The 27,685-nt window shown below is 41.4% G+C and overlaps 1 protein-coding gene across 2 annotated transcripts in view; it reads left to right on the forward strand.

Moving 5' to 3' along the window:
• The window catches only part of NAV2 (neuron navigator 2), a 234,703-nt gene that overhangs the window by 45,657 nt on the left and 161,361 nt on the right, over positions 1-27,685 (forward strand). For both annotated transcript variants that reach the window (XM_063331285.1, XM_063331286.1), the window contains exon 2: positions 20,998-21,115. In XM_063331285.1, coding sequence (XP_063187355.1) covers positions 20,998-21,115 — 118 coding nt within the window. The remainder of the gene's footprint in view (positions 1-20,997; positions 21,116-27,685) is intronic.

Consider the following 27,685-nt stretch of genomic DNA (forward strand, 5'->3'; position numbering starts at 1 on the left):
TCTCAATGTAAATAAACACCGTATTAGAACTGTTGCGTTACAAGCTGTACGTGTCACATTTCAGTGCAGATATTAAAAATATATACTTCTTACATAAGGAATTTAGAAGTGCGAGTCTAAATATGTATGTAGGTGCTATATGTTGCTTGTTTTAGGCTTTCTGAAATACTCCACAATTATCTGGAATTGTCTGCCTTAATTTAGAATTCAGATGTTGAACTGTAAGCCTCGTTTAATTCCGCTCTGTGATTATGGCAGTGAACAGCCTGGAAAAAGATTTGAGGTAGGCTACCCTCAAAAAGTATTCCTGTTCTGGCACAGGATGCCTTCTGGGAGCGCCACTTGATTTGAGTTTATTTACTCCTGTCCCTCCCAGGACACTGAGGGCAGATTAAAAATCGTGTACACTGTTCCAAAAACGGTATTATTTCTTTTGCTCCCAATGGCATGCGGTTTTATGCTAACTCGTCTTTATTGTAGAGCACAGAGGGATAGATGCAGATGGTGGGTATTTAATAGCATGTGAGATGGAGGGATTTTTTTCATCAATGTCTGACTTTACTGTTGTGGTGTACCGATTGGCGGGATGTTATCACCGTGTTCGTGGATATAAAATCTTAAAACTAATTGGCTTACGTCCTCTTACTCTTCGTGGAAGGCTGCCCCAAAATGTTCCTCCAGCCTCATCTGCTCTGACATACGCGCAGCCTGTTCATGTGGGATTGTGGGGGTTTGCCAGCGTGTCTGTTAGCTGCTCTGCTCCTCTTCCCCGGTGTTCCTAGGCACAGAACATCTTGCTCCGTGAAGTTTAAGTAAACCAAATTCTTAGAGTTTTCAAGACAGTTTCTTGATTTCCCAAGTCCTTTTCTGTACCGTTTCTAGTCTGAATTCCTTCTCCTTGGACACAGGTGATGAGAACTGTACGAATTTACTTCACCTGTATTTTTCAGGTGACGTTTTACTAGGGCATTGTACAAGGCCTTTAATACATCTTAATTTTCATAAATTTTTTGCATGTGAGGAAGCATTCAATCTCTCAGCCAACCAGTACTTGCATATTTTTTTTTTTTATTAGCAGATTGTTCGTGATTAGGGTCGTTTTGGTGGGATGTGACTGCTCAGATGTTTTCTGTGCTGCCTTTCTGTCTGAAAAGTCTTACTTCAAATATTCTCCATTCCCTTTCGATAAGCTTCTCATATGTCGTAATGGATCTGCTTTTTTCATTTTGAAATGTGCACAGTATTATTTGACAAGTGTAAATTCCTTATAGATTATCTGAGCAGTTACTAGATTTTTATTATAATGACCCTAATCTTGTTGTCCAAGGACAATGACCCTACATAACTTCAGTTAAATATTTCTTCAGGGTAATTACTGTGAAAGGGAAGGAGGGAAAATTATTTTGGTGCGGAAGGAAATCGTACTTCAAAGAAACTTCTGAACTAAGAAGTAGTTGTGTATCTTTTTTTATCAGTGCCTTTTTAAAGGAAGTACTAGAGAACTTGAAGCGCACTCCTGAGTATCCCATTTCCTTTAGTCGAGTGGTATCGCTGGTCTAGCATCTAACCCTAGTGCCTTCATTGCAATGGGATTGATGATCACCTGTGAAATAGTTGGGCATTGTAAAGCCAGTTGATTTTTCTGTGTTTTGCATGGCAGCCATTCACAGATTGGCCATAAGGGCCGTTTCCTTTTTTTTTTTTAAGGAATCTTTGGAAGTCTTTTTTTTTTTTTTTTTTTTTTTAAACAATCAAAATGCACCTACATAAACTGGACTCAGAATTAGGCTACGATTGGATTCAGTACAGGGATCTGAAACGATCAGCGCTTTCAAAGACTCATCCGAACTATGGCGTGGTTTTCACAGAGGCTTCCAAAACCATGCGGGTGCTACCTTGTTCTTCTGAGCTCTGTGCTAATGTGTTTTAGAATTCATAATATAGACATATTTGTTGTTTGATTTTTGGTTTAAGACGTTCTAGCGGAAATTTTGCATTAGGAGAAGATCCGTAATACAGGATACCAGGATTTCAAAGGATGTCTGGGGAATTAGTCTGTTCTGGCCTGCTGTAAAAACAATTTCTTTTCTTGACTAAGAGTGGATTTAGGAGGCAAATTTTTGGCCTCTTGAAAAACATTATTTAAGTCTTGAGATTGCCTAGGTTCTTTCACTGAGATCGCAGCCTTGTTGTATGAAGTGCTATTGAAACATAAAGTGTCAGCTCTCGTCCTGGAGGCGTGTAGAATATGTCTCAGAAGTTTTATCTAAATAAGACAGACACGGAGTGAGAGGGGTGACAGGCGTAGAGATGTAGAGATTTACTCAGGGCTGAAAACTTCACTTTTAAGGAATAAGAGGAGAACACACACCCTCCATTCTGGCCAGCTTAGTCTCACGCATGGTTCTTTCCCTGTCGTTTCAACAAGCTGTGTTTAAAATATTGAAAATATTGCCTGGTTGACTTTTTCCTTTGTTGAGAGAGAATGAATGTATGTAATTAGGACGCAGATCTACCTGCAAGTATATTTGCTTGTCCTCAGATAGCCTGTCGTTAACTGATTAACAGCTACAGCACTGAATGGCCTTTGCTGCCAGGAGAGAAAGCCATCAGGCTTCTTGCTTTCTTTAATGCATTTCTATGGCATGGTACTCGATTCTTCTGCTCTGGAGTCATCAGTTGCTAAGCTCAATCCTGTTTCCACTGAGGTCCACGACAAGGCCGAAGAACGCATGTGCACTTGGGGGAGGCATATGTTGACATGGGTGTTGATGGGACAACCTGAAGTCTTTGTTTTGGGAGAAGCAAGCTTAAAGATGCTTTTAAGCCTGGCATCGTTAGGTCGTTTTGGGACCCACCCATACTGCTAAGCCCAGCTAATTTTCACATGAGAGTCATGGGACCTTAGAAGAGTTGTTGTTATCTTGCACCTGAGATCACACCCTCCCTCGGGCTCTCCAGGGTCTGAGGTGTGTGTGTATGTTGTGGCTCTCAGCCATTTAGGGATTTTAAACTGAAGCTCCTCGGGTGAGGAACCACGGCCACTTCAACGTTAGAAGATCTGTTTAAGATGGTGCCGTCGTTTGTTGTTTTTTAGACGCGTATATAAATAATCTGTTTTGAAGACTGGAATTAGGGAGAGGATGACACTGTACCACTGTACACGACTTATTTCCTCATCAAGGGCACCAACCTGACTCCACAAAGCAGGCAGGAAACTTAATACAGACTTGAGAGGGTACTTGGTAGGCTTTCCTGTAAGATTATACCTTTTGTGCACAAGTAGAAATATATAGAAATATATTCAGGGTCACTTTGAACTAAAGAGAAAATGTTTAATAAATGTAGTTTGTACTCAGAGGTAAAACAGTACCTTGAATCCAAACTACAGAGAAGCAATAGCTTATTTTTTTTTATGGTGGTACTTAATATTAGGCTCACCGTCTGTTCTCAAGCAAATTTTTTTGTTTCATAAAATAAAGACCCCTTAATGTAATTTTGAAAGTAGAGCGATTGGGGGATTGGCTACGTGTGTTTAACAATAATGTGAATGGGGCCATGTGTTGGGTTCAGTTTGGTGTCAGCTGTTCATTGCTGATCTTCGACTGGTTAATTTAATGTTCTCTGACATTTGCTCAACAAGCTTTTTTTGTTGTGTGGTTGTGGTTTGGTTTTTTTTTTTTTTTTTTGCTGACAAGCGATTGCTGATGAATTGACTGATTAGAGAATAAGGGGGTCTCAAGACAGCATAAAGCAATATGCAACGCGTTTGGGGGCCGATGGATCATTTGCTAGATATTGGAAAGGAGAGGGTCCTTTTTAACCCCATGTAAAAGTTATAGGTTTATTACTTCGTTAGACATCTGCTTTACCGGTTAGGCACAACTGATGCTAATTGCGTTTAATCCTTCTGTGGGGGTGGAGGCTGGTCCCAGGGCTAGTAAGTACTTTTATGAGGTCTGTCAGTCTTCCCTGCGCCCATGGAAGTATCAGTCTGCTAATCTGATTTTGGGGTTATTTGCTTTTTTGAGACAAGCATCTGCAGAGAGTAGGGAAAATAAAACGTCAGCAGCGTGAAGCAGGTGTCCCAGAAGCGTTTGCAAAGCCCTCCCTTATTTATCCTTATCCCTTACCCGAGTGCTGCCGCGTCATGGTTTGTAAAGAGAAAGTGTAAAGGATCATACCGAATAGGCATGAGTGTTAAAACACACTACAAAGGCTAACTCGTTTAGATTGTCAGAGTACTTTAATGTACTGTTTACCACTTGTTTTACTAAAAAAGGAAAAATCGATAATGTAGAAATACAGGAACAGATGGGACAAACACGGTTATGTCATACGTGCACATTTCCTTCTGAATTGTATTGCTAAGAGCTTATTTTCTGCATTATTGGTTGGCAAAACACTGGACAAATATCAGGGTATAAAACTGCACAGACCTCGCCCCTCGTACAACAGGCAAGTGCTAATATCTTCTCCTTCGGACCGGGGCTTGGCTTTATTAGCTAATGAGTCAATGGAGCCAGGCTACGTCCCATCTCGGGTACCGAGCACCAGCACCGTTCCATGCCGTGTTTTATACCACAGACACTCTTGGGGTTTTTTTTTTCGTTTTCTGGCTACAATCGCAACATCTACGATGGCTGGATTTGAAAGCGATCCCAGTTCTTACGAGTTATTGCCTGAGATAGTTCATATTCAATAACCATTTCTTAGGTCATCTGTGTTGTAACAGTAGTAGAGTTTTGCCTTACGCACTGATCGAATGAGGTTTGAGGACTTGTGCCGTACGCCAAAACGTGCGTCCACCCTTCAAACCCTCTAGGAACTTCTGAACAGTGCTCATATCACTAGAAAATCTGTTTCTTTTGTAGGCACTGCTGTACCAGCTTATTGGTATTCTTGACAGTGTACAGTGGGAAAAGTTAGTTTCTTCTGGTTTAATTAAGTTTTGGGAGCTCTTAACATACAGCCCGTATAGATTTGCTGCTTTATATCTGAAATGGAATTATTGTGAAAGCTGATAAGATGGTGATGTGTTTTGAGTTACTTTCTTAATTAAAGCAGATTTTTATTTTATTTTTTTTTTTCCATGGCGGTGGTCACTTCATGATGACCTCATGGTCTGAAGCTTGAAGATTCCTTATAATGTAACTTTAAGGAAAAAAAAAAAGTTTATCCAATCTATTTTTCAGGGGATGTAAAAGAAATCAGTGAGAATGCTGTTGAATCTAGATTCTTCTCACATTTTAAAAATGAGACTGTGCTTTGATTTGCTTACAGTTACTTCTAGAATCTTTGGGTCCCCTAGATAGCATCGGAGCCAGAGTGGGTGAACTGAAATTAATTTCTGCAAGGATCCATTTTTCCCAACTCCTACTCTAAATATAAATTTGCCCCGTGGAGCAGAGCAGCTGCTGCCTTTGTCAGTTCTTATATAGTTCAGTGGGATTTTTTTTTATTTTTTTTTTTTTATTGCTCTTTGTGTCAGAATCTCTCTGATAGGGACAAGCACGCGCTCCTTTAATGCATGCCTATAAATGTCGCTCACCTCGGGGAGGTCCTTAAAACGATGTCCGTGTCCGAGCTGCAATGGAGCTGGCCCAGAACTGCACACTAATTGTCAGTTGCCTGAATCCATCCTGATTCTCACAGGGTGTCCCCGGCTTATGTTCTTTGAAATGTCTTTGTCCTTTTGCTGGGGCCGCCGTACGTGTTACAGTGGTAAATGCAGTCACGAGTGAAAATCTAATGCCAAGTAGTCTTGCTCTTCAAGAATCCAAGTGACAGCTCAGGAGAAAACCTGCAAGAGATATCTAGGAAGTTATTTCTAGAGATAAAAATGGATAATCCGTAGCATCCTAGTGATTAAGAGATTGCACCAAAAAAAACCCTTGGAATAAACACGTGGTCAAAGGCGTTAACACTGCAAAAATGAGAGTACCGGGGAGTTCTGTGGTAGAGTCGCCACTGTATTTAAAAAAAAAAGCTAAACAACCTGCCTTTTTCTTTTAGGATGCTTTAATAGTAATTTTAGATTTCATTCACAACTCGGCCATCTGCCTGTCCTTTAATTGATTTGCTACAATTCCAAGTTTTAGACAATGCTCTCAGCCTGCCTTTTGAAAAAAATGGCCTGTAACCTAAAATCTCAACATTGTGCTGCTACAACAGCTATTGCAACTCTTTCTTTTTTTCTTTTTTTTTTTTTTCCTTTCCTATTTCTAAAGCTTTGAGATTACTCGGGTTGAACTGTAGATGACACAGAACTGGAGAAAGTAATGCTATAAATATTAGCAGGAAAATAGGCAACCAATCCTGATAGCTTCCCCCCCAATATTGGTACCTCTGTGGTTAATTTCTGAATTAAGATTTTAGGATATATGCATGCATACATCCTTTTTTTTCTTCCTTTCTTCTTCTTCTTTTTTTTTTTTTTTTTTTTTTTTTTTTTTTTAAAACCTAGCCGCATGCTCTTTGTTCTACATTCCTCCAACCTCGCTCCAGGCAAAAAAAAACCCTGATTTTGCTGATGTCCATAAGCCTTCCTTCTATGGGGCAGGCTCTGTCCTCCCGAATGATTACCAGTAAATTGCTCTGATTTTATCTGCAGCTAAGCCAGTATTCTTATCTGATGTTACTTTAAGGCATACTCAGTTTCATACATAGGTGTGCTTTCACCTCCATCCCGTGCGAACATTTGACCATATCTATAGCATGGATCAAAGTGAATGTTCTTGTCTGAAGGAAAACTAGGAGTTTACAAAGTTTTTAAAATAAAAAAAAAAAAAAAGTCAAATGTTTAGTATCTATGGACCCCCAGTAGAATGAGCACGATGGACTAGTTACAGGATTTCCCTCTAAATTCTGTGTTATTTTTCTTCTCATTAAACCTGTCGGGTCAGCTAGCTTTAAGAACATAAGCTTGCTGGAGTAACACTTTCCTAGGTGTCGGTGTTCAGGCCGAAGCAGGATTTAACGTGGGAAACTAAATGCAGGATCTCAAACTGCGGAAGGGATTATGTAGGTGTGCGTGAATTACACAGGGGTTTGAGTGATGGAGGCCCCTGCGAGCGTAGTCGTCTGTCCTTGCCTTGTGCTTCCTGAATTTTCCAGAGCTTGCAGGTCTTTTGATCAAGCTCCTTGCTGCCATATACTTGTTAAAAGAGTATTAATAATAATAGAAATATTTCAACCATCCACATTTTGAAAAGGTATGTATCGACAGAGATGATAAGGAACTGAAATAATAAAGTCTTAGCCTGGTAGGTCATGCTGTTGAAGACTTAGCAATTCTCATTAAATATCTTTATGTTAAAAATCCTTTGTGTTGAAAATAGATGAAATCTACAATTGATCTGCCTGGTGACGGTACTATTAAAGGGGCATTCTATATATATTTCTGAAGAAAGCTTCAGAAGCAGTGCAAAAATCATTTCCTTTTGCTTGAGTGATTTTTTCAGGAAGGTGCAGAAGGCCTTTAAGTGGCCGCGAGCTGTGCCAGGAAGCTCTCAAGAGGAGATGCCTCAACCTCCTACGCTTGTGGGACTTGCGCCTGTACTTTCATTTCCTGGTCAGCCATAAAATATTGTTTTAAATTATTAATCAGTAGCCTGCTATAAATTTTACTTTACTGGATTTTTTTTTTTTTCCCCCTTTTGTAGAAGGCTATGTTAGAGGTTCGCTATCGGGAATTTTAGTAAAACCCTACAGCATTGATTTTAATTGCCGGATTAATGAAAGCATAGGCTGGTGTCACTTCAGTGAACCTCTCTAATTAGGAGCATCAGATTTGCCATCGCAGATCTGGCCGATGGTCTACTGAGCCTATGAGTCCAGCATCCCGCCTCCAGCAGTGCCTTTGATGGCAGCGAGCCTCCCCCCTCCCTCCTTCCCCAACGATGCAGAAGGTCAGCGGGGAATGAAGAAGCAGAATTTTCCTCTCGTATCATGCAGAAGGTTGTTCTTCATCCCAAAGACGGTAAATTGGTAACTGGGTTCTTGGCCAGCATGTCTGTAAATGGCCTTTAGGGATGAAAATACTCATCCTTTTAAATAGCCGTGAGCTCTCATTACTCACAGAGGCGAGCTGTTTCCCTTTAGGAGGGGTATTTCTTAAATTCTTCACAAATATACAAATACATTTGGCTGAAAAGCTGGTTTTGTGACACAGGCTATAGTGGAGAAAGGGGAACTAGGGAGTTTTCACTATAACCTCTCTACTTTAGTACTTCTTTTTCCTAGATTGCCTTGGTCCGCACCGTAGATGGGGACAAAATGGGGATGCTGCCCTTCTCTGCACGTTTGAGTCAGATCTGGTGCCAAATGTGCGGCTTTAACCCTTACCAACTGTCTTCTAACTATATAATTGGCATATAGATCATTATACAGAGAACGCTCCAAACCCTTTAAGCGGAAGCTGGAGGAACCAAGCTGAAAGCAGGGTCAGCGTAGGCAATTTAATTTAGAAAGTCATCAGTCAGGAGAAGATTCAGTTAGATTTGTATCTGTGAAACAGATGGCCAACTGCAAGATGACTACGTTAAGTTTGTTATGTTTGTGGAAATTAATTCAGCACTTTAATTTTTTTTTTTGTCTTGGAAAAAAAAAAAACCAACCCAGAACTTGGATGCCGTGGTAACCGTTTAACAGGAACAAGTGATGGAGACCACCTTATTATTTTGCGTGAAATACGGCAAACCCCTGGTGATACCAGGGTATGCAGAAAGCTTTCTGCCGTCGCCTGATTTCTGGTATGGCTAGGAATATAGCACGTGACGTAACAAAACCAGAAATGCTGCCACCTATGGATAAACGGTTGTTAGAATTTTCAAATGCAAGATCTTATTAGGAAAACGTTTAGGGTCGGACACCTGTGTGGGCTGCGTGTCCCCATCTGTCTGCAAACATATTCCTTTTTTCCCCTCTTCCGCATCCAGAAGTGAAGATCAGATTTTAAAGTGCTGGAAATCTAGTGCTTTTTTAGTTTTTTTTAGAAAGAGTCTGAAAATTTGTCTGTTTATTTTGAGGGCTGTGTTGAAGTTGAGTTCTTGTGATAATCTGCCTCTAATTGAGATGCTGAACCCTTCTGAGACTCCCAGGCTTTTTCTGCGTCTTTGGGGTTGCGTCTTTGCCACGCAAATTAATGCTCAGCTGTCACAAAGTATTTTTCACTATCTTAAAAATGCAGCTTAAAATAAAAATAGGTCTCTCAAAAGTAGGTCACACCTAAGATTTGTCTAGCCAACTGTCCCGTTTCTGACAGTGCCCCAGAGCAGGAGCATTAGAAGAGCATTAGAAATAGAAGCATGGGTAGGATATTCAAAAACTTTTCAGATTTGGCCCCTTCTCATTCTTGCTCTTACCGTCAATGATCTTTAGAAATAATGGAATTAATATGTAATTCTCTAACGACCAACTTCAGTACAGCATTCCGGTTCAGAAGAGTTAAATGTGTGCTAAATAGTTGAGATTTGAGTGCGTGCTTGAAGCAAGCGCGTGCTCAAGTGCTTCCTCAAGCTTGAGTCCTGTTTTCTCCTTCTTTTGTTCCTTCTGGCTCCAGATTTTGCATTCGTCTTGTGTTACAGGTTCCTAACTCAGTTGCACTGATTTTTCGTCCATGTCTTGGTTGCATCTTGCTTTATGTCCTCCCCTGTGTTAGAGAGCGCTACTTCTCACCACCTTTTGGCAACTTCAGAAGCGTTGCCTCTTGTGAAAAGTCTTGGACGCTGAACTAAATTACATTTTACCGAGTGAGAAGGGCAGTGCAGATGATTCATTGTTTTTTGAGTGGCACTAGACATCCTGTTCGCAGGAGCAGAGGATAGTTTGCTGGTGACTTCACAGTGTTGGTATGGACTGAACCTACCCAGCCCCTGGGTTTGAAGGCTCGGTTTTTTTCAATCAAGCACTAAGCGGACCCAAAGGGAATGCTGTCTTGTCCTTCTTGGCTAACAGAGGGGTAGGATTTGGTCTCTTGGGCGAGACAAAGGCCAATTTCTGTAATTCCCTAATCCTCACAGCGAATTGCTTTTGTTAAAAATTAAGAAAGGCCTTTGTAATGTTTCTGGCCTCACTGTTTGGATCAGATAACTTTCATCTTCACACATCGATAGGAATTGAAATGGTTCAAAGTCATGCGCCTTTGAGACCAATTTTACTTTCATTTGGAATTGCTTCCCAACTGTGAATGCTGTTTTGGTGAATTAATCCTCTAAGCAATCAAGAGAAAATGGAATAGAGGAATGAGTTTGTGCTTAAGATGCTACATGGCAAGTCAGGTTTCATTTCCAGCCCTCCTCAGATTGTTATTATCTCTTGGGGTATTTTCCTTGCCCTTTTTTCCTCGGAGTCCAATACAGCAGTGAGGGTTTGTTTGATCCTGCCTGTGGCGGTGGCTGGCTGCCCAGAGGAGATGATACCGAAGCCGTACAGATTTGTGCCCCCAGGTGAAAAATACCAATGAAATTAGAGCAGTTGTTTGGAACCATCCTTTACGCCTTTTCCAAATAGAGAAAACGAGTCTGTCTTCATTAGAAAAGTTCAGAAGACTTATTTGCCGTCACAAGCCACGCGTGCTGAAAGTACACTGAGTTTTGGGAACTGGCCACGTTGAGTATTGGATGCTATATATATGAGTATAGCAGAAAGCTATATTTGATACTGTAGCTGCCTGAAGTTAGATCTCTCTCCCTTCCTTGATGGTCAGGGTTTCTGGGGGGACCACGTGCAAACTGTCCCCTGTCTTTCTAGTTCATCAGAGTCTGTCTTTGCATTAGCAGAGTTCTTGCTTGCGGCGCAGTCGGGTGTTCCTGGGCACATCAGAGGCCCGGCACCTGATGCTGTGTAGATAAAGCAGCTACTTCATGTCTTGGGTAGTACATTATGTTCTCCTCAAACTCCATCAAAGCCCTGTTCGTCCCCCACCTCCCCAAAACACACCCACACCTTGGCTGGCGGTGAGTGGGCTTTGCTGGAGGGCAGAGCTGACGTGGAGACAGCGTGGCTACCGACTTATTTACTTTTCATGGAGTGGTTAAAAGACCCATATAGATTGTACTTTGCCAGAAGTGTGCCTTTTGAAAAATAAACAGTTCAAATGTCAGACATCTGTCCCTTAACTTGGCAAGAGGGGAGGTGAAGCAGTCATCGCTTCTCACCTTGTCAACATAGACAAGGTTATTTTCTTTAATAGAAAAAAATCAAGCAAAGCCATTCACAAGGGCCAGTTCTCTGTATTTTTAAGGAGTGCCAGCAACGTGGTCAGACTCTGGGATCTGGGGTGACTTGCATGTCGTGGGGTCCTGCCAGAGGACAGGCGCCCATTGCCGTCTGTACTAAGCCTTGCTCAGGGCAGGTTGTGCAGGTATCCTCTTTAGGTCTAGTTCAGCATCATGCTTTTTAGCTTCCATTTGTGACACATACAACCTTCAAATGTTTGAGCCAATATTGTGAATGCTCCACGTTTCATAAAAAGTATATATCTGGGCTTTTGTTTGGCCTGTTACAAGTATAGGGGTGGCATGCAAAATTTTGGATTTGTGTTCAGAGTGTAAGTCTTCACAGACACTAGGAGCACTTAGATGCAGGGGGTTGTCTCTGTGGCGGGTAGGTGGTCTTCTGAATGTGTAAAAAATCTGAAACAACAACAAACAAAAAACCACAAAGAATTTTTAGTAGTTTTCTATTAATAGCTACAGCATAGAGTCATAGCATAGTTTGGGTTGGAAGGGACTTCTAAAGGTTGGCAAGTCCAACTTCCTGCAATGAGCAGGGACATCTTCAACTAGATCAGGTTGCTCAGAGCCCCGACCAACCTGACCTCGAATGTTTCCAGGGATGGGGAGTCTACCACCTCTCTGGGCAACCTGGGCCAGTGTTTCACCACCCTCAGTGTAAAAAATGTCTTCTTTATGTGTAGTCTAAATCTACCTCCTCGTCCTATCGCTCCACTCCCTGATAAAGAGTCCCTCCCCATCCTTCCTGTAGGCCCCCTTCAGGTACTGGAAGGGGCTCTAAGGTCTCCCCGGAGCCTTCTCTTCTCCAGGCCGAAAGCCCCAACTCTCTCAGCCTGTCCTTACAGCAGAGGGGCTCCAGCCCTCTGGTCATCTTTGTGGCCTGTGGCCTCCTCTGGACTCACTCCAACAGGTCCGCGTCCTTCTTGTGTTGGGGGCTCCAGAGCTGGATGCAGTACTGCAGGTGGGGTCTCACCAGAGCAGAGTAGAGGGACAGAATCACCTCCCTTGACCTACTGACCTGGCATCTAACACAAAGGACTAGACAGGCTTTATGCTTGCTGTGAATAGCTTCATGGCAGGGGGGTTGGAACTAGATGATCTTTAAGGTCCCGTCCAACTCTGACTGTTCTATGAGTCCATGAGTTGTTCAGTGCATATAAAACTATATTGATCTTGTTTGAAATGGATGTCAAACACCGAAACTGTGTTGGAGACAGCAGTAAGAGCAGTGAGCAGTGGGCATGTAAGGGAAGAGTTGCAGGAGGGGTGGGAGCTGTAATATGTGACAGCGTAAGAAATCTGAGCACCGTGCATGCGTGACTTCAGCTAAAATTAACTGCCCAGGCTTCACATGCCAGCGTATATATCATCTTTAACTTGTAGATGCCTCGGGAAGGAAGAGCAAGCTGGTCTCGAGCAGCATAAGTTCATGTTAAATATGCCAATAAGTAGTACTAACTTTCAGGTCCCTGCTCGTGGGAGAAGTAAATTTTCCTTTGACCATTACAAAACAGTAAGCAGCTCTCGGCTCCTTGATAATGGCAGCGGCACTGCTGAACAGTAACTAACATCAGCCTCAGAAGTGATTTTTTTTTTTCTTTTTTTACTTTTTTTTTTCCCCTTTCTTCTGCAACTCCTTAAGATTTTCTGTCGTTTCTCTTCGGAGTAGAAACGTGTCACCTTTTCAGATAAGCCCTTTTCTGTTGCTATTCGTGTGTGGTAGTAGATGTAAATGGGTGTATTTCATGTACGAGAACTGTGAGATTGGAAATTGTTTTGTTGTGCGCTTTAGGTGCCTTTTTAGAAAACGCTATAAAAAATAGTTCATTTGCTTCTCTTGTTCTCTGAGGTCGATTATAGTCTGTTGGCGTGAAATCAAATCAGTTGATTCACCGTGGCCAAACAGGACTTGGAATGGGTTTTGCTGATCAACTCAGCAAACTAAACTCTATTTCACTTTTGGATATGCAAAGAAATTGATGCAGGTGTGAATGTCATCTCATTTCTATTCAGGATTTAAAACATTTTGCAAGGGGGAATAAGAGAGCGGCCACCTGCTTGGCGTAGTGTGTGGTTCCAGCTTGACGGGGATTTGTATCTGGGGAAAAGTGTATAATGGGAGCATGGAGAGCAGAGCTTGCCGGCCACCAGCACAATTGCTGGCCTTGCTTCACCTTCTAGCTGGTACGTAGGAAAATGTTGCTTTGCGATGAAATATTTATCCCTCTGTATAGGCAGCGCCTGTCAGTAACGGGGCTCAGAAACCATGCAATTGGGGAGAAAAAAAAAAAAAAATTCTCTTTTCTCCTCTTTCGTATGAAGCGGAGTAAAATATTCAGCAGGGTTAGGGTAGGAAAGGTGACGGTTAGGCGTTTGAAAGCCTGTTACTTGTTTAGCACCCACCAAAGATTTGCTTGATGCAGAGTCGGGGGCAGCGTGGACAGTCTCAGGCTCTGTTAGAGAATGGTTGGGGTTGGAAGGGACCTTCAAGATCGTCTCGTTCTGCTGCTGGGAAGGTTTGCAGGGGTGCGAAAACCTACACCCATGCTTGGCCGTGTGTGCTGCGAGTCAGCCCGTCGCTCTTGAATAGCGGTCATCTGCATGAGAATAGCTCTCCCCAGCCGGGAATAAGGCTTTAAAGAGAGAGAAATAAATAGTCCCGGTGGTATTTGTTTAAATTACCCATTTCTCTATTTAACTTCTAAAGGGTAGTTAATGGACGGAAGCGTCCAGTAAAATGTAATATTCAGCGGAATACCTCCCACCAACTGAGTAATAATTTAAAGCTGTTCCAACAAGCGCTTGCACACGTGAGTAGAATAAATCATTTCATTGAGTTCCACTTAATAAATAATTAAAAAAGCAGAGTTACCTCTGGCTCCCCAGAGAAGTGGCAACGAAGACGTCAGTTTGTTACAGCCGCAATAGTGGAGGATACTTGGAAAATTCCAGCACTTTACATAATTGATGGTATTTTACTGGTATCATATTAAATACTAATTAGTAGCAAATTATTGTGACAACTGTTTTGGGGGGGGTTTGCAAATGTATGCATTCATTTCAGGAAGGTCATTTTACCTATCAGAAGGAGCCCACCTGCAATCCGTCCCGTCATCACCACAAACGTGGAGTTTCTGGTGGTTTCCTCCCTTTTTGCTAGTCCTGGTGCCAAGGTGCTGGTAGGGTGGAGTAAACAAGTCCCCAGGCTCCCATCCTTGCTTTCAAGGTGCTTCCAATATCTCTGAGAGGAGACAGATGTGACCCAAGGCTGATGTGTCCACACCAGCTTGACCACCTTAACAGTCCACCCCGAATGTCCACCTCACCCTCTGAGCTGGGGATCACTGAGGACTCGTGGGCGTGCCTAAGGACAGCGTATTTTTATTTTTACTTCATATTCTACTCTCCATGTACCTTTAGCATTATTCTTACAGAAAAGGAGCAGAGACAAACTCTGTCCTCGAAGCCCGCTGATACCTGTTATTTACCACGGAGGAACGTGGGGACACACTCTCTACTCTGTGCCCTGCTTTTTTAGCCTCTTTTTTCCTCTTGCAAGAACTTACGTACGGAAAAAAAAACCCAGTCTTGGGTAGCAGTGCAAAGCTTTAATGGGTCTAGCAGAGCCAGTACTGTCCTTTTAGTGGGATTTGTGTCGTGGTACGGATGTACAGGTACAGACTTCCTACAGGATTTCAGAAGTGCGTGCGGGCAAGTAAGGCCATAAATTTTAAGAAATCTCTGATAAAAAAAGGTCTGTGAGAAGTGCTGTTAAAACTTGGTAATTTTTTTTATTTTTTTTTTTTTTAAACCATATGCTGTTTAGCTGTCCTTTTGCCAGTCACTCGGCAAAATATCAGCCGTGTTATTGTCAGGGCCGTAATCTACGCGCTTTCAAAATAGCTGTTATCCTCGGGGTGCTCCCATGGAGGCAGAGGTGCTTCCGAGGGAGGAGTTTTTCAGCTAAGCCTTTGGCTTTTAGCTATTCACCTCTGCGCTTTGCAGTGTGGTACCTATTAATAAGATCATTGTATTGGAGCGCAGGGTGGGTCAGCATGAGACTGCAATTAATGCTACCAGTCACAAATTGTGGTTTCATGAGTCTGCCTGGGTAAACCCCCTTATATGAGACAGCAGTGAGTATCTGGTGGGCTTTCTTGCCCCCCACGTAGCATTGTAAGAACTGTGGGCATTCCCGTTAGGATCAAATCAATACGTTTTGTCTATTTTTAGGTTTCTGGGTGGGTATTTTTTGCCGGTGACCTTCAGTAGGCAGCGTGGTTTGGTTCGCAGCAGCACAGGCGTTGCATTGTAACGGGTGTTCTGGCGGAGTTCATCCGTGTGACTAACCCTGCTATTCAATCATGGAAAAAGCCTTCCTCTGCTCTAATTATGCTACATGATGTCAAAAAGATACTCTTCAGCTGTTAGAAAATTCACGAGAGCCTGATTCAGGATAATTATCGGAAGAAAACAATCAGAGTCTGATTAGTTAGGAACTGACATGGCAGGGGAGGAAAAGAAAGGTTTGAAAACATACTTGGGCATTTACTCTAATTAGGTTTGTTTTGGTTTTTTTTGTGGAAATGAGTGACAAGGATAGGGTTCAGGCATATTTTCTGCTAACTTGCATAGAAGAGGGAAATTCTTTTCAAGTAGTTTTGTGTGAACCCTTTCCTTTTCATAATGAACGCATTTTAAAATGCCAATGAGGAGAGAAAAACCATTGGGTAGGTTTTGCATTCCCGTTTGGATCTAAATTCTGTTTAAAGGAGACCCTGGAGTACGTGATAATACCTGGCACCTTAATCTAATTGCAGCTCTATGGGTGTACTGGGTATCCTTTATGATCTCTAAAGGGTCTTCCTGGATGCGTTGCTCTCATGACTTTATTCACGTTTGGTTTCCTGGGTTTGACTGACTATGGGAGCAGAGGAATATAGTCCTACGATGCTGTGTTGGGCCAGCAGATCAAGTTGAACCTGCCCATCAGCATGTCTGAGCAGCCAGGTATCAGCCTATTGCCTCCAGAATGGTACCTGGAGAAAGGAAGAACGCGGTTTGAGATGCCAACTTCAGACTGTTATGGCTAGCTAGGCAAGCTCGAGTTTATTTGGCTTTTTGGTTGATTTTTCCGAGGTTAAAAAGACTGTATGAATTACTTTTAAAGGGGATAGAAGCTTCAGGGCTTTTGCTTTGTACTGGTCAGTGTGTTCCCCAGCCCTTCCCAAGCGCTTGGTGGTACCTGAGTGGTCTTGATTCTGCATCGGCACCTTTTCTGCTGATTCAATATGGAAATAGGGTGTAGGTGGTCCAAGGTGTGCTCTGGGGGTGACAACGTGGTCTCTTAGCGCGGTCAGAAACGTTAATTGAGGCTTGAAGTGACAAGAAAGTGCAGAGGTCTCCTAGCTGGAAAGGGATAAGGCTAAGGAAAGGGGAAGGGGGAGAAACCCGCTGAATTTCAAAACGCAGTGTTCTTGCTGATGGGAGACGTACTCATCCTCAGGCCTTTTTCTTCACAGACAACTTTCAAAAGCTTTATAATTTGGGTGTTTTGCTCAAAAACCTTGCTACTTTGTGCAATAGCGTTTTAGCTGTGACTCATAATGTGCTGAGTATTTCCAAAATCAATATTTACCTGTAACACACTTAATTCAAACCTGATGGACTGGGGGGGGGGGGAAGGCAGGAAAAATCTTTCACATTTGTTTTTCATTTGTTTCCAGCTAATTGGATTCCTAAGATCGTATGGGGGGGGGGGGGGCGGAAATCTGCCAAACAGCTGAGTCTACCTTTAACAGAAGCCAGAACGTAGACCTGCGTTAAATATTAAACTACCTGGTCTCAGGCACAAAGACCTGCTGCTGGTGGTAATGCCCAAATCATGTTGTTCGCTGCGTTTTGTTAACTAAAATAATGAAACTGCCTCCAGTGATTTTCATACTCTCTGAAATCACTGAAAAGTCTGAAAAGCCCGTTCTGGTGCATACGATATGGCAGTATCTGTTCGGTCGCAGTGGGTCAAATGTTTCATATTGCAAGATTTTGTATTTTTTAATTAGGCGACTGCTCAGGTTATTGTCATGTGAATATTCCAACATGTGACTTTGTACCATGTTTGCTGAAAATACCTGAGGAACACTTAAAATCCATGTGCGGAGAGAGGCGCGTATGAATGGAAACTTTGTCAGCAGCGTTTTCCTAGTTCTTTTATTATTGTTTTCCCAATTATTTACCTGGTCTTGAACACTTGAAAACACTATGTGCTTTGAAACGTTTTTCATGTGTCTAGAAATAGCAACCATTGTACGCTTAAATTTTTTTTTCCCACTTGTTTGTATGGAAAAGGAAAAGAAACATTAGGAATCGTATTTGTGTAGTACGTTACAAAGACTTGCAACAAACAGGTTTTGAAAACATCCTGGAACGTTTCCGTAATGAGCTTAATATATGCCATAAAAATGAGCAGTGACCATAAAGAGCTACTACAATAAGCCTGGGTAATACTGCATCCATAAGAATGCTTCAGAGCTTGTAAATATAGAGCCCAGTCAGTTTAAAAAAAATAAAATAATAAATTGCGTGTTATGCATATTGAAAAATAACGTGGTGAAATAAGGTTTTTAAAAGAGAAGCACAGATATATTATATTTGTGTTTTCCTGCAAAAGGCTTTCCTAATCAACTAGTTGCAGGAAATTATATTCCACACCCTTAAATACGCCGGAAACAAATATTATCTCCATACTGGTACGCATTATTGATGCATTTAATGGAATATTTTATCATGAGCATAAAAGCCCTGCTTGGAATTTGGCTACCAAACACAGCCATAGACTTCAGGACGCAAAGCAGGGGTTTCAAGAATAATTTGCTACCAAGAGGGAGTTTCTTCATGTGTTATTGGAGACAGTGAATCAGACAGCTGGTATGTGGGGGGTGTTTGAAGTTGTCTCCTTTACCAGGAGGGTTTGTTAAGGGAGTTAGGGATTTCTTTGACGCGGTTGTGTTTATTTCCAGGGTATGAATACAAGGTCTGGTGTTCCTGGATGCAGCAGGAATTAGTTCAGTAAGAAACAGCTACGAAAAAAGTTCCGCAGTGCCAGCCGTGCATTCTCACACCGGTCTGTGACTCGAAAGTCAACCCTAACTAGCTCGGCAGGTCTTGTTAATGCTGTCATTTCAGGCTCTGCCAGGAGGGGTCTGCTCTGCCCGTTCTCTGTTCCTGTGCTGTCTTAATTCTAGGGCTGATCCACGCACTTCTTTAATTGCATGATGGGTCAGCATCATGGCAGTGGGCCAGGCTGGGGCTGATGCGTCGAAGTATAATCCCGTATTTGCTGAAGGTCCTTCTGTGATAAACTGGGACATTCATCACGGCCTTCCCATTCAAAGAAACTGACTTACTGTGTTGGATCAGTTGCTCATCAGCTAAATCGCAGTAATGGCGTAGGGGTGTGCGTCGACCCTTGCGCTTGTGAAATAAGTAGTTTTCGACCTGTCTTGTAGATAAGCAAGCTGGAACCGCGTGGCAGAAAAATAGGTGAAGTCAATCCTAGTTCCTTGAAGTCGTTGGATCTTTAAAAATATTTTCCTGTCATGGAAAATGTTTTCTTGTAAAATGAGCTAAGGAACGCAATGTCTGGTTTGTGCAAAGTGTGGAGGTTTTTTTCTTTTCCCCCTTTTCTTTTTTCGGTCAGCTAGGGAAATCACTCGTGTACTCAGCATTTAATTCATTGAGATGTTTTGCATTGAGATATTTTCAGCTCTGTTTTTTTTTTCTTTTTCACGGAGGTGTTCCACCGTGTTTTTTCTGTTGAAGTCTGTGATGCTGTTGGCGTAGGAAATGCAAATCCTGCTGCTCTGAAGATGAAATTAGAGGATAAATGATGGAAAATAGGGACATAAGTTTCAGATTTTGAGTGATTTGTTCATTGCTGCCCCAGTAGTGTTTTACAAGTTGACAAAAACCCTGAAATATAACTGAATGTAACCAAAATAACTGTAGTCAACGTATCCGTTCTTCATTTTATCACATTAACATTGAATCAGCAAGGGTAAGAGAAGCGTGAAATTACAATCCTTGTATTATTTTCAGGTTCCTCCATCCAGTGTGGCAAAGACTTGATTCTTAGATGTGGCAGTTTGCTTTTGGTTCCCATGAAGAAGGACATAAGCCTTGCATTTTCAGTGCTATGCTGAAGATGCTTCTGGAATTAGTAGCCATGGCTATGCTCGGTGATATTAGTCAGTAATTTGAAGGATCTGCGTGGATATATGATGATATGGGGAGGTTACATGGCTCAGGAGCAGAGCGGTGGAAGGGCAGCGGCTCTAAACCCATGTTTTGTTTCAACGACGTTTTGCCAGCAGACGCCATCTGATTTTAGTGGTGGTCATTTCCATCTGCTTCCTTAAGGCTGAGGGTAGGAAGCTTCATAGCCCAGTGGTCACAGCCCTGAGGGCTGGGGCCCCTCTCCTTGTCCTCTCCTCTTTCCATCTCTCAGTACCTGTGAAGGAAAAGTGTAGTTCTTGGGCAACCCATGGGGAGGGCTTCCATGGACTTCTAGGGACTGAATACTGTTGTGTAGACGTTTCCCTCCCGGTCAGTGTCTCACACGCTTGTGCGAAGCATTTGTCTCCAGCGTAGCGCTTTAATTTAAAAGTTTGATTTAAAAAACAAACAAAAAAAACGCAGCACGTGGTGGGTTATAGGGACTGTGGAGGGTTGGCATGGGTCACGCTCTGGAAAGAACGTTGACTGTCCCCCTGATTACTCCTAGACTGAACTGAGGGGACTGAATTTCTCATATGCTAGGCATTCTTGAGAGTAGGGCTGAGCCTTCATATATATATGGGTATTTAAAAGGTAAAATCTTGATATTTAGTTGTTTTTACTTTATTTCTTTGGAATATAAATAGATCATATATTTAAAAAAAAAAAGTCTTCCCTGAAATTTTGTTCTATACGAAGAACAAGAAATGTTATTTACTTCATAAGCAGATATTCCCAATCAAGTATTTTTCCTTCTTTTTGATAACCTAGCGTGAAAATAGAAGTTTTGTGGTGATCTCGGATAAGTTGTGCTAGCATGTGGTGAGCAGTACTTAATGCAAATTAAAGAGAGATTTTGACTGCTTTGTTTGCTTAGTTTTCAGATAAGTTTTAAAATAAATCCCAACAGTTGGAAGGTTGCATGAGAGATTAAAATCAATTTAATAAGCCTATTTAACCTGTGAGATAGAACTTGTTGGTAGATTTTTAAGACCCTTAAAGGCTTGTCGGGTAATATAACAAAGGGGCTTCCTCAAAATGAAATTGCTATATGGCTAATATCTACCAGAGGTGGTTCTTGGAAAAGAATCTTTAAAATCTCTCAGTGACAGATATAAAGAAGGAATGTCAAAGGAAAAATGCAAAAAAAAAGAAAAAATACTTGGGTGGAAGTTGAAATCTCTTCTACACACTTGTTACTGCCGTAGACGTGTAGTTTTACTGCCGGATGATCCATTGAAGCTGTTACACGTTCAGGAGTTTACTGTCCTTTTCTGTGCGCTTTGCTGTCAGATATCCGAATAGGAAAAGCCAAATGCTTGATCTGCACAATGCCTTGAATTTTAATGTCGTTGGCTTGTTTCAAACAGCAAAAAAAGCAGTGATCTTAATCAGCTCCTCGGCTACTGAGAGAAACAAAGAGCTCTCATTTTTGAGGTTGATGTTATGACTAACAAATTCTTTTTGTTTATCTTTCTCCGAACAGATTTATACGGATTGGGCTAATCACTATCTAGCAAAATCTGGTCACAAGAGGTTGATAAAGGATCTACAGCAAGATGTGACTGATGGAGTGTTATTAGCTGAAATAATCCAGGTTGTAGGTGAGTGACTTTCTCTTTTTGTACCAGATGTCAACCAGCTCGTTCAGAAATTCAGTCTTTATCTGCTACGTAAACACGGGGGGTGGGAGAAATCCATCAAACTGCATGGAATTATGTAGATAATTTTCCTTCAGAGACTTTGCTAATTAGTTCAATAAAGTCTTGTCTAAAAGCATAATGGAAAAATATTTGATGTTGCTGATAAGATCTCCTGACGCAGCAATATCGCTCCGCACAGTTGAATGTTAAAAAAGCAACTGATGAGGGATTTTTTTCTGCTAGGATGCTGTTAGCCTTCAGTGTCTCTCTTTCTGATACCTTCTGGGGATTGATCTGAACATAATTCACAGTGATACTGGTCTGCTGTGTTGAACCTCCTGCTTCCAGTTGGATTTGGAAAACCCATATGCGCAGCTAGGAAAGGAGAAGGCTCTAATTTTCATGTGGCAGAAAAAAAGAAATCTTTCATAATGAGTTTTCAACTGAGGAACGTCATCATTAGGACAAATCTCAAATAGAGGCTCAGTTGTACAAAGCCTTTTTAATGCCCTCAGTTTGCACTAATATTCACAGATAATGAAGGTTCTAAATAATTTTCTCCATTGGCCCCATGTAAAGCTACATATTCTCCTTCTTCCCTTGGGCCTGGATCCTTCATTAGTTCCTTCAGAGGCTCATCCATCTGGTACTTGGGATGCCACAAAACACATGCATGGGCCAATGGAGATTGATGGAATCAGAAAGCCTGCTAATGGGAATTAGGACAACTATTGTTAGAAGCAAGCTGACAGATTTGAGATGCAAATTAAGACGACAGCAGTGAAGCAACAAGACATCAGTGCATGCCTGTTGGTATGTGTTTGAGATGCTGTAAACGAGCCAGTTCCTTGATTTAAGGTACAAATATGCAAGCCCTGTTTTCGGATGAAATTGGGAAGCACCGTTCCAGTGACTCTACTGGAGCTGCACTGGAGCACATCAAAAAAGACTTTGTGTTGTAGAGCGGCATTATATCTCAGTAGCGTTCTACAGCCCTGCCGTGCAGCTACGGATGTATAAAACCATGCCATGGATTGATTGTGTATGGGCAGGTATTCGCTATAAACAACATCTTATCCTTTATCTGTTTCCCGTATTAGGGAAAATCTTTGGAAACCCAGGAGCAATTAGGTGTCGATTCCTTTCACGCGTATCTAGCTGCCCTCTATTAATGCTGTTGTAAAAAACCTTTGCGTAAGAACACGTATGTAAGAATATCACCACCAAAATACGAACCTGGTTGTACCAAATATTTAAATGTAGTTGTTTGAGCATTGACTTCTGAAGTGTTTTATGAAATTCAAATTACTCCCTCTAAAATACACAGAAATTATATTGCTTACTGCATTTTGCTTTGATTCACCTTTGCTTTTTTTTTTTTTTTGCCATTCTCAGAGCTGCTTTTTGGCTAATATTTAAGATCAGGTCTGCAAGCTTTCAAAAGTTAAAGTAGAGGGTGAAGGATTAATTTTCGGAGAAGGTTTTCCACGGGAAGCAAAGTTCATCTTTAAACATACTCGGTTGAATCCTCCAAATCAATAGTGAAGAAAAAGTCATTTGTGTCTGCTGTGGATGGCCCTCCCCACGCTGCATCTCATTGTCACAAAGATGGTGATAATTTTCACGCCTAGAAACAGCTTTAGCTGTAGCCTGCAAAATACAAGCTTTTTTTCTAACAAATAAGACTGCGTACTAAGAAAGCTGCTATATGCAGTGCAGGAGAGGTTTTTTTTCTTTGTTATGTTATGGTGTGCTATGTGTAAAAGCGATGTGTAAAAGCAGCCCTGAAGATCCTTCCTCCTTTTTGTGCCTGGGGTATCTGGAGATTATCCAAAGGCATCAAAATTGATTCAGGTCTAATTATTAGTGATACAGTTTTTCTTGTGTTCACCACCTGAAATTACATCACAGATGTTGAATCTTGAAATATACTTAATATCCAAAGCTGGAAAAAGAATTAATGTGATTACTATTATTATTTTTTTTTTTATGAAGGCTCCATAAGAGTTAATGATCGTACAGAGACAGTGACCGCAGTGCTTTCTGCTTACCTTTCTTAAGTGGAATAGCTGCATATTTAGGAAAAGAAAATTTTAAAATTAGCAATCACTAGGTCGTTCTTTTACCTTAGCATCCAAACAAAGAGCAAATCTAAAAAGACCTGAAACTAAACATCACTTCATTTGACTTCAGAGGAGATAATCTTCAGACTTCAAAACTGCTAATAATAATATAGAAGCATTATATGATGACAGCTTTTTGTATTTGCAAGTCAATTAAAATGCATCTGTTTTATTTCAGTGCAAAATTTACGAGTCTATAAAAGAATCCATAAGTAATACATGCCTTAGTAATGCCATATAAACATAGTAGCTATATTTAAGTTCATAAAGGCAGAAATACTGGGTCTGTGCGTGCTCTGGAATTTGTTAGTGTATAGAATTGTTGGTTGGTTCCCTGTGAGAACCGTCAATTTTCAGGACTTAGAATTGATGCTAAAATTAAACTTTAACCCATTCTGATAGTGCTTGTCCTACTGATGATGCCTGGGTTATTTTATGGAATATTTTACTTGGTAGGATACAACCAAAGTCCGGTCAGATACAAAAGCTGTGCCTTTTTCATTAGGGATGCAGACATTGTGTTAGTGTTAAATACTTATTCAGCTAAATAGAAGCCGTTTCAATAAGAAGTAAAATGTGCGCATCAGTGTTGTGCTGGGCAATCAGCACACCGTTATAGGAGGTGACGGGCACATTGTTTAGTGTAGGTGCTTTGGGTATGCCAGGATAGCCTATCTTACATATATATCTAAATATTCTTCAAAACTTGCGTTCTGATTGAAATTAATTGCAGAATAGCTCTTTGCTGTAATTTTAAAAGTAATTTGCAATTACTCCAGATAACTATTCCAGAACAAATTCATACTGTGACTTACCTCAGTATAGCTTTTGTCTGCTGTCATGGAAATTGTACTATTACATTCACAGGGGAAGGTTACAGAACCTTGGGATCAAGCCTAGCAGTACTGTCCAGTGATAACTCCTGTCGTAGTTTGGGTGGGACGTTACACAAAGGTTCGTTTTACTAATATTTGAGTGGCTGTTCGGTTAAAAGCTGCAGGTGACAACTCCTACGCAAATGTAGGAACTCTGTTGAACAGTATTCATTCATACGTTCAAGAGAAGTAATCTCATGTCCAAGGTATGCCCAAAGTACTGAATAATGCAGAATAGCTGCTAAGGTTGTAAGAGAAGGATTAATTCATTATTATGAAGTGCGTGGACTTATTTTTTGTATGGATGGTCTAACCATCCATACATAGCCAATTTTGTCCTATATAATGCTTATTGAAACACTTTTGATTTGTTCTGATTATAATTTTTCATGCACTTGCTGGAATGTCATTTGCTGAAGAATTTTTTTTCACCAGGGACACGTACTGGTACCTATATAAATGGGACACTGACAGCTGACTGGCCAACAGATTTAAAGTATTCTTTGCATCTTTTGAATGCTAGAGGTTCCTTTTCACTTATGCTTTCATATCATTTTGCCTTGCGGTTTCATATTATGAGTCCTGTTAAAATACATAAACCCAAATACTCTTTTAGGTACCATTTTCCAAGCTTTGATTCAGATCCAGCTAATGAAAGCACAACGTCAGTCACTGCTACTTTCATTAGAGACCACAGCTGGTTTCTTCTGTCTGCCTTAGTACAACCTTCAGTCTCTGTGTAAATGGGAAAATTTGTAAACACTTAAAAGCATTTGAAGCAAATTCGCTATATTCATAGTGAAAAAAATAAGAAAGGTGATGGGGGGAAGCTCTTAGGACTTGCAGTCAGTTTGGCAAAAATCCTCTGCATTTCACATCTGTGGTTGTGAATTCACATCTTGCTCAATGCTGATGTAGAATTGAAAGCCTTTACGATCGCCTGTGACTTCTGGTTTCTGCTAACTGATTCCTACGGGGCAAACAGAAACAGAAGCTGTGAGTTGCCCATTGACCTTGGCCAGAAAGCTGTGCTTCTGCAGCTGTGAATTGGACGCGTTTCCAAGATCCCGTAGCAGTTGGTGACTTGTGCTATGACCTGCACCACCACACTGCCCGTGGGCACACCACGCTGTTATCTCCTTCACTGCTATCTCTTTCTTTCCAGTCATCTCCGCAAGAAAGGCAACTTACCTTGTACCTGCTGCAAGCACTCTTCCCGGGAGCTAGGTGGAAGGGTCAAAGATAGGGTCCAGTTTATGGCCGAGGAATGGCCATCAACACGATTGCCTGGTGAATTAGGCAGATTCCTGCAAAAGTGCCAGATATCCCTGTTGGTCCACTTTGATGCATCTCCCCAGCTTAGGTTGAGTTGCTGAGGTCTTGCCCTGCTGGTTTCAAAAGAGGTGTAGGAGTTAAAGTTCAACCCGGCTGCCAGTTTGCCCCACCGCCGGCTTTTCTGGTTGCTCTCTATTCCACCTGCTCTTCACAGCACTTGGACCAGCAGGGAGGAGGTGATAATTGCATTAATCTAGTGAAAGGAGTAACCAAGAACCATAGGTGAGTTGGGAGTGGGTTAGAAGGAGAAAACGTAGGGCATAAACCTGCCCAGGGGTAAGCAGAAATCGCACCAGGCGAACCGGTAGGTAGATAGGAGCAGAAACTCCAGTTCTTGTTACTCTTCTGATTCCCACCAGCTGTTTCTGGTCATCTACCTCCTAAATCACCTGTGGCAGAGAAGGCCAACAGCGTAAGAGTGGTGAGTAATTGGGAAATGATGAAGAATCAGCAGCTGGTGGACAAAAGAACTGCAGGTTCACAAGTGGGGAGGGAAAGTTGCCTTGGTTTAACGTAGCTTTTGAGAGGAAGTAAAAGCAGCTGTTTAAAAACAAAAAGGAAAAAAAAAAGTAGAGCACAACAAAATGCAGGAAACTGATAGTAATGAAATAAAGAAGCTACAAATCAGCTGAAGCTGATCAGAAGAGTACAAGGATAGCTGATGACATCTTGCAAGCTGACAGAAAGAGGACAAAAGAAATGATTTCTAGGTGAGAATGGTAATGTAAGCACAGTGTAAAAAAAGGAAGAGGATAAATAGAGGTAACATCCCAAATAGTTGGTGTGTTGGATGTAAGTTTTTCCTGCCAGAAGAATTTAAGGTGGCTTACATCTTCATTTGCCATTAATTTTTCCATGTTCTAGAATGGTGTATTTCTTAGTTTATAGGGTTTATGGGGTTAACCTTTAGCGTACAGCGAGAACCAAGCTTGTACTCAAAGCCTGTCAATGTGTAGCAATACCCACAAAGCGTAGGAGTGTTGAGTAAATATTTTGGTTCTACATTTGCATAGGAAAAAAAACAAAAAACCAAAACAAACCAGAAAAAGTCAAAAGCAGAATCCTGGAAACAAGTTACTAACAGTTCAGGCACTTTCAAGTAGGTGAGTCCGGGTAGTTTGCATACAAAAGTTTAAAAAGAGCCAGGTAATAAGCTTTCTGGTTTGCTAACATTGGTTTTAAATACATCGTGTGACATTTTTGGAAGTTCTAGAGGACAAGGGGAAAAATGAGTGGGGGTTTTTTTGACTTTTTTTTTTTTTTTAATTGAGGACAATAAACAGATAAAAGATCGTTTCTGTATGATTAAATCTGAGATCACACTTTTAGAAAGAAATGTATACTCTGTGTGTGTGGAGGCTGATAGACCACCCTGGGGAACAGCGCAGTGGATTTAGCTGCAATCTTTTTCATATTAACATCAACTCTTAAATGCATCGCTGTGGCAATAAAATCGTGCTGGGGCTCCTTGATGTGTGAAAAAGGGAATACCCCAAAAGAGTCCAGTTCTGTTTCTTCTGTGGCATTGTTATGACGGCTGTTAGAATATTGTGTGCCAAATTCGATGTGCCTAACTGAAGAACGACAGGAGATGAGATGGAGTTCTGACCAACGTCCTGAGAATACGGGACTGGTGTAGAAAATACAGAAAATAATAAGGACTGATGGGGGGCAAATCTGTTCAATTCATCAAATGGGATGTGAACACCTGCCCTTATGACGGTGAAAAAACGGTGGGAAACCGAACTTTGGTTCTTCAGTCTACCATACACAAGGCATTTCAGGGTCCAAGACTGAAATGGGAAACCAAGCAACCTAAGGCTCTAAGGCAAATGTTTTAACCACCTCAACAACTTCGTTATTGCACTTGGGACATTAAAGATTGAAACTATATCTTGTCCTGCAAGTTGTGTTAGATGTCAGCTGCGGCCGAGAGGCTTGAAAAGTAGTCTTGTGGATTGTACTTTGGAAAAATAAAAATAAATAAAAAAAATTAGTTATCATCAATTTCTCATCTAGATTTAAAAGCTGTATTCACTCTACAAGCAAATCAGTTGACGTGCAAACATCCATTCATATGTAGTGTTCACCTTTCCACCCAGCAGTGATTCAGATTCCAGAGTTTAAATCTCTTCTGTAGTTTAAAGGAGTTACCCGTCACTGTACGAGATGTCAGAGCAGTTGTTTTCTGCCCCCAG

Source organism: Chroicocephalus ridibundus, chromosome 4 (assembly GCF_963924245.1).
Source record: "Chroicocephalus ridibundus chromosome 4, bChrRid1.1, whole genome shotgun sequence".
Taxonomy (NCBI): Eukaryota; Metazoa; Chordata; class Aves; order Charadriiformes; family Laridae; genus Chroicocephalus; species Chroicocephalus ridibundus.